General features: G+C 34.9%; 1 protein-coding gene across 4 annotated transcripts in view; it reads left to right on the top strand.

The window, feature by feature from the left end:
- Positions 1-374: 374 nt before the first annotated feature.
- The window catches only part of LOC119599063, an 8839-nt gene continuing 845 nt past the window's right edge, over positions 375-8368 (top strand). Inside the window, exons 1-2 of one of the 4 annotated variants that reach the window (XM_037948811.1) lie at positions 375-386; positions 7470-8368. The exon at positions 7470-8368 is cut by the window's right edge and continues 845 nt beyond it. In XM_037948811.1, coding sequence (XP_037804739.1) covers positions 7485-8255 — 771 coding nt within the window. In that variant the 5' untranslated portion in view covers positions 375-386; positions 7470-7484 and the 3' untranslated portion in view covers positions 8256-8368. The other 3 variants (XM_037948813.1, XM_037948812.1, XM_037948809.1) reach the window with 3 other exon arrangements.

The following is an 8368-nucleotide window of genomic DNA, read 5'->3' as shown; positions in this document are numbered from 1 at the left end:
CCTCCAGTAACAGACAGCTTAATATATATAATATATATATATATATATATATATATAAATATATCAGATCTATATATACTCTATATCTATATACATATAATATATATACCATTTAAAGAATTGTGTATATTAATTGTAATATTTCTATAAATTGTTTGTGCTACATAAGCTTCCATTTGCCTACAGCTAAACAGACAGCCTATTTATACTAGTAATAATAATATATATATATACGCCTTTAATGAATGTATAGAACCAAAATGTAGAGTTAGATATTTTTTTTCTTCATATTTTGAATTATCTCCTATCTGGGATAACTACATCAAAGTCATGATAAGAATAAGTTTTTTTTTATTTTGTTTTTGCGGTAGGAACATGATCGAAACGTGAGTAATACGCACTTTGTTCTCTGTAAGGCTTGGTGATATCTCCTTCAGTTTTTTTTTCTTCGGTTTGCATATGCTGGACAGAGAAGAAGACGAATGATGAAGTGCTGAGAAAAATAAATTGTAAAGACCGGCTGTTGGACATCTTGAACAGGAGGAAATTAAAGTTTATTGGTCATGTGATGAGAAGTAAAAGTATTGAGAAAGACTTGCTGATAGGGATGGTGATAGGAAACAGAGGAAGAGGCAAACCGAAGACAAGACTGAGCGACAATATCAAAGATATTTGCGGGCTGTCGATGGTACAAGTGGAAAGAGAAGCGTAAGATCGAGTTTAGTGGCGAAGGATGGTGGAGAGGTCCACGGCTGCTCAAACATGAGCATACCGTTATTGATGATGATATACACACGCACAAGTCTGTATATATACATATATTTATATATATGTATACATATAATTTTTTTATCATTATTATTAACGGTAGGTTCATGTTTGAGCCGCCGTGGTCACAGCATGATACTTCATTGTAGTTTTCATGTTGTGATGATCTGAGTGAGTACGTGGTAGGGTCCCCAGTTCTTTCCACGGTGTTACCTCTTAGGTAATCATTCTCTCTATTTATCCGGGCTTGGGACCAGCACTGACTTGAGCTGGCTTGCCCACCCAGTGACTAAATAGGCAATCAAGATAAAGTTCCTTGCCCAAGGAACTTCATCGTATCTAGGCTCGATTTACCTGAAGTTATGTAAATCAGCGCGCGTGCTCACATACGCGCGCGGCGATGTGTGTGTGCATGGATGGGCCCACGCACTCGCATGCGGCGATTGGTGTGTGCACTTGCACTGATAAATGAATAAATAAATATATATACACACACACACACACACACACACACATATATATATATATATATATATATATATATATATATATATATATACACACATCTATATATACATATATATAAATAAATAAATATATATATATATATATATATATATATATATATGTATATATATATGTATGTATGTATGTGTGTATATGTGTGTGTGTGTGTATATATGTGTGTGTGTGTGTGTGTGTGTGTGTGTGTGTGTGTGCGTGCGTGCGTGCGTGTGTGTGTGTGTGTGTGTGTGTGTGTGTGTATGTGTGTGTGTGTGTGTGTGTGTGTGTGTGTGTGTGTGTGTAACCATATATATATATATATATATATATATATATTTTTGTGCGTGTGTATGTATATATATATATATATATATATATATATATATATATATATATATATATATATATATATATATATATATATATATGGGGGCCGCGGTGGCCGAATGGTTGGATGGTCGGACTCAAGACTGTCACGATGACAATCTGAGTTCGAGGGCTCGAGTCACCGGCCGGCACGCTGTTTCCCTTGGGCAAGGAACTTCACCTCGATTGCCTGCCTAGCCACTGGGTGGCCAAAGCCAGCCCAAGTCAAGTGCTGGTCCCAAGCCCGGATAAATAGAGAGAATGATTACCTAAAAAGGTAACACCGGCACTCTCCGTGGAAAGGAACTGGGGACCCTACCACGTACTCACTCCAAGAGCATCACAACATGAAAAATACAATTAAGTATCATGCTGTGACCACGGCGGCTCAGACATGAACCTACCGTTAAAAGAAAGAAAGAAATATATATATATATATATATATATATATATATATATATATATATATATATATATATATAATATTCATATGATTCAGAATAAATTTTCGGGACACTGGTTAATATAAATATCTAAAGGATAATGAAAACTGCTACTTTATCAGTATTTAATGCACGATTCCCCTAAGTTTGTCGAACTGCATTACGATAAAACGTAACTTGTTGCATGAAAACACCGAAAAGCTGAAATTTGCTGTAGTGTTTTGCATTTAAATTTAATTTCCTTTCATAATGTTAATATTATCAAGCTATTACATATTTCTCTAACTTCGAAATTATCATATTTGTATAGTGCCCATATATTGCAAGCAATATATATTCACATGTACTGAAATTAATTACTGGAAATCTTCACCGCGCCTTATTTTGCGTCAGCCAATAAGCAGCTACATAACAAACTTCTATTTGCCTCCGGCTAACAGACTGTTTATTTATAATCGTAATAAAAAATATAGACCTTTAAAGAATTGTATAGAAAAAAATGGAAGATTTAGATTTTTTTTTCTTTTTTTGCTACATAAGAAACTTCAATTTGCCTCCAGTTAACAGACAGCTTATAATATATATATATATATATATATATATATATATATATATATATATATATATATATATATATATATATATATATATATATATATATACCTTTAAAGAATTGTGTAGAATTAAATTTAATATTTCTATAATTTTTTTTGCTACATAATCTTCCATTTGCCTCCAGCTAACAGACAGCCTATTTATAATAGTAATAATAATAATATATATATACGCCTTTAATGAATTGTATAGAACAAAATGGTAGATTTAGATATTTTTCTGTCCTCATATTTTGACTTATCTCCCTATCATTGTGATAACTACATCAAAGTCATGATAAGAATAATGTTTTTTTTTTTTTTTTGAGGTAGGAACATGATCGAAACGTGAGTAATACGCACTTTGTTCTCTGTAAGGCTTGTTGATATCTCCTCATTATTTTTTTCGTTTGTGGGAGGTTGTCATTAAGGTGAGTGAGTGAGTGAGTGAGTGAGTGAGTGAGTGAGTGAGTGAGTGAGTGAGTGAGAGTAGTGTGAGAGTGAATGAGAGAGTAAAGTGTGAGAGTGAGTGAGTGAGCTGGTGAATGAGTGAGTGAGTGAGTGTAAGATTAAGAGAGAGACTGTGTGAGTGAGAGAGAGAGATGTGTGTGAGTGAGTGAATGAATGAGTGAGTGAGAAAGAGAGAGTGATACTCTTTTTTTTTCTTCTTTTTTTTCTTTATTTAACTTTATTTTACTTTTACAGGCTTATTGAAGCAAAAGCATACATCTCAAAAGGAGGAGGTAACTTAGGTTATCCTCACCCCTTCTTAATGAATAAGTCCCTGTGTGGGCTCACATTTCAAATACACAACTTAGGTATATCAATAGATTAGAATATATACAATACTTGAAATACAAAAATACAAGTATTCAGAGAGACAGCAAACAGGCAGGCAGACGGATGGACTGGCAGGCAGGCAGGCAGGCAGGCAGGCAGGCAGGCAGGCAGGCAGGCAGGCAGGCAGGCAGGCAGGCAGGCAGGCAGGCAGGCAGACAGGCAGGCAGACAAGCAGGCAGGCAGGCAGACAGACAGACAGACAGGCAGGCAGGCAGGCAGGCAGGCAGAGAACGTGAACTGAAGTCTCTATATATGATGTGCCACAAAATTATTAGTAAACTAAGTTGTTATGCATGAATTTGAAAAATATGGTTCCCTTGATATAAATACATTTTTTTCCATTCTAGTAAGGACCTGCAGACTATACATCAGAAAGCCGGTGCTCTCATGCACTTTCTGAGAAAGGTGGGCTTAAAAGAGACACAAGAAAAATTTACTGTGGTTGTTAGGGAAAATGAATCTCCCTTTCTTTCTGAAGAGAAGGCAGTCAAAAACAAAGCTGGAAGGAAAAAACGTTCTGTAACAAGAGTGAAGAGAAGCAATACCTTTATCACAAGTTTTCTAGAGAAGCACAGTGCCTGAAAACAGATCTTTCTTTTTCATATATCAAGTATCTTGTTATATGTGAAGTATTCATGCCATTCTTTGCAAATATGTATGGATTTTTCATGAACAGAAGAAAATGTTTCTCTGGCAAAGGATATTTTTTATGCAGAATTTAAAAGTTATTTCAACAACTTATTGCTAATAATTTTCTCTTTATTATTAATGGGAGTTTTCTACTCTCCATTATTTGGTGAATGACGATAGTGTTCAGATTTACAACTGAACTTCTGCATGGGAATGTTTGTTGCATTTTACAATATTGCTTGCATGTAAATGGTAAAAAATTATCTTATTTTTACAAAAATAAAGCATTGTTTATATTACATTTCCTTCATGTCTTCTACTAAATTATAAAAAAAAGGGCCAATCAACATTAATAAAGGTGAAAAACAACATTAAAAGCATATATTTGTTTGCTCAATTTTGTTCTGCCAGTAAGTGTACCAACTCCACAGGAACTAATATAATAAGCAGTATACCTGTGGACCAAGACAAAGGTAATGTTAAACAAACCCAGAAAAAGTATTATGTCAGTATTCAAGACCATCAGATGGAATTTTACTGTTAACACTGATACTAAAAGAAACTACATGTGCCCTACAACAAATAATGATAGCAGTAGTAGTAGTAATGATGATAATGATGGTAATTGTAATGATAATAATAATGAGGGTAATGATGATGATGACAATAATGATAATGATGATGATAACAGGACAACAATAACAATAGCAATAAGAATAGTAATAATAATGATAATATTATCTCCATTAGTTTTTTACTATTTATGCAGTTATTATTATTATTATTAGTAGTAGTATTACTACTATTACTATCATTATGGACTCACACTACTTTGAAGCCCCATCCTCCCAAATTTTCAAATTGCTCATCTTTAGAAGAATTTGCAATAACTTCCTTGTTACATCAACACTGACTTCATTTTGATTGAGAGTCTAATTTCATTACCTCATGTTCTTCACTCTGCTTCTCCTGAAGGGTGTCAAGACATGTTCCTTTATCCTTTCCTTGTACTCAACCAGCAGAGTTAAAATAGGGAAAAAAACATGGGTGTAGGCTCTGTTGCTTTAGGTACCTCTTCCTCTGGTTCTTCTTGGTTTGCTAATATTGAAGCTTCTCTTGCTAAAATGGCAGCACGACCCTGTTTCTGAACTATTCATGGAATGGAAACTACTAAACTGGAGGCCCCACTGTAGCAGTATTGGTAGTAATTGCTTTGTGAAATAAACTTGTAAGTAGACATTGGAAACATGCAGCTACTAGAAAAAGAAGAAATTGTACTATTACATCATCATCAGCTTCTTCTTTCTTTTCTTTTATTCTAAGGGAGTAGGATTGTTGTGACACCTTAGCAGTTGATGTAGTAAAACAATGTAACCAGCACTATTGCCACCACTGCGACTGCCTTCTCCATCTTCAACACCAATCTAGGAACCACTGCATAACTATGTCTCCCTCCACCATACTGACCACCTTAAGTTTGTACAACAGTATAGTAAAGTAGTAATTATATGGCATTGGTGATATCACTTCCAGCACAACGACAAACATCATACCCTAACAAAACCACCAACAGATTGTAGGATCATTAGTTTCTACCTGGCAATTTTGAACCAGCTACCTAGTGATTGCTTGCAATATAACCTTTTTTCTATTATAATTTTATTACTATCCTGCTAAGGAAATGTACCTTGATGTGGTGAGTAGGCATGCATGTTGCTTTTTTAATGGCCATACTAGATAGGTTCTAGAAGGACTAATTTTCCAATTAAATTATATATATAATCAGACTGCTTCTCTTGTGTATAAACCCATGTGTATAAACCCATGTGTATAAACAGCACAAAACCCATTGCTTCCAGGCACACGTACTGTATATAGTAGTTTTAGTTTGTAATCTTGTTTGCACTTACTGTAGATCATTCAACAAGTGCTCAGCTACCAAGGCACCAATAAGTAAGCCTATGTGTCCTCATATTATTACCCCATAGATTCTCAGGAAAAATGTTTTCTAATGCTATTGATATCGATGTTGTTGTTTGTCATTGACAGTCATGATTATTTTAATATTATGAACAATGCTAATAGCATTAAAAAGGGTTAATAGGAGAGACAAGTAGGACTAGCTACAGACTCCCTGGTGACGAAACACTTGTGGAGTTATCTATACATAAATACAAAATAAATTAAAATCACGGTTAGATGCACATTGCAGCCTCAAAGATGGGGAAGCTGTGCTACTGCTATTAATATTTCTTCTACTACTAAAAATAATAATAATAATGATAATAATAGCTTACCCTATGCTTCATTATTTTTGGAAGACTTGCCATTTCAGCATGTCTTGACCAGTGAAGTAATAATGTACTTCCTTGTAGTATTGATGATATATATACACAGTTTATTAATGCATAAAAAAACATGTATATAGTTTAGCCTAAATGTATAATAAAGTGACATAATAGAGTTCACAAGCTTTATGGTAGGTATAAGGAAATATTCAACAATATGGACCAGTGGTTCTTAACCTTTACAGCCTAGCTACATGCTAAAAATAATTCCCAGACTTCTATGACACACCAACATTTCACTACAGTGTGTTTTACATATATAGTTATCATATTCCCTGGAAAATGTGTAAACTACTGTTAATTACTGCATAATTTCACTATTAAGGCAAATATTCATCTAACTAGTAATTTTTTGGCCAGAAACTGTTCATGTTTTCCTAATGTTCTACACTAAAGAAAGGAGTAAATTAACTCATTGTTGCTGTGAATATGTAAAGTTCGCTGTAGTTTTGTTTAGATGTAAAGTCCACTGTAGTTTTGTTTAATGAAATTAGTATACACATAGATTGCTATGTGCTCAAGCACCAGAGTCAATTAGTCGACCTTGCAACATCAACTGATTTCACCTGTGCCCGAGTTTTTGGGAAAATGTTTTATTCTAATGATAATATCGATACTATTGACATTATGATTATAATTTTATTGACAATACTAATAGCACTCCCCCACCCCTAAAAAGGAGAAAAAAAAAGGATAAGAGTAAACAGGTGAGATAGGTAGGACTAATAATTGACTCTAGAGATTCAGCACTTGTAGCCATCTATGAGGAAACAATTAGTAAAACTAAAATCACAGTAGAAATAGGATGTATATACATACATGCTATTTCTGGCAGGAGTGGGTTAAGAGGCAAAATATCACATGACATATTTGGAGGGTAGTCACAGTGCAGAAGTTGAGAACTAGTGATATGACTGGTATGTACTAATTTATGTGTATCAGTAGCATAGCAGTACATATTTGCAGTATCTTTTCAGGTGCAAGAGCAAAATATGAACAGAAAACATACAGTCTTAAAGAAAACAGATGGCTTCATTTGCTGGCTGCCTGAAAAAGGAGTTTACTCCCTTGTCCTCAGTCTTCAAGACTATAAGCCTTTCAACAAGATCTCGAGAACTGTCCACTTTCATGTGTTCCAGGATATTCAGAAATTAGGGAAATTCTCTCCAAGGAAAAATCACATTTTGCTTCATTCCCATTTGGGCTCTCATTACCCTTCATGTGAGGTGATCTGGTTTGGAGCCCACAACCCGTACGAGGAGACGAGCGTCTACGGGAATGCAAGCTTTGTAGTTGACATGAGGGAGTTTATGCATGAATATGTGAGGAAGCGTAATATTTATTTTGTGGAGGTGTTAGACTTTAAGAGTGGTAACACATCCCGAATTCTGATAACACACAAAGATTATAACCTTCCTTGCTATGACCCTCTGCAATATGGTGGTCCTTGGTACATTGATCCTAGTGGTAAACACTATTATCTACAGAATGCACGGAGATACAATGGTTTAAGTAACAAAAGTGGACACAAGTTGGAGTTCATGCTGGAGTTGACTGAAGAAGAGGGTGAGCACTTGTTTCACAAAGCCGTGCCCCAGCCAGTTGGTCATCAGGAGGCAAACTCAGGCAAACCATACTGTTGTAAAGATCATGGGTCAACCAAGTCATGTCCATCACCTTGGAGTAAGAGAGAAGCTCAAGAAAGAATTGACAAAGAACTTGAGACTCGTACAGGAAAAGCAAATAGAAGCCTGGAATTTTAGACAAGAGAAATGTTATTAATTTCGAAGAAGTACAGGCTCTGTACACATGGGAAACAATAACTGCACTCTGAAAGAGCAGCAGTAGCATGGTGGACACACAAATACAAAAAAAA

Source organism: Penaeus monodon, chromosome 42 (genome assembly GCF_015228065.2).
Source record: "Penaeus monodon isolate SGIC_2016 chromosome 42, NSTDA_Pmon_1, whole genome shotgun sequence".
NCBI classification, from domain to species: domain Eukaryota; kingdom Metazoa; phylum Arthropoda; class Malacostraca; order Decapoda; family Penaeidae; genus Penaeus; species Penaeus monodon.
The sequence above is the reverse complement of the archived record's forward strand: the minus strand, read 5'-3'. Positions and strand labels throughout refer to the sequence as shown.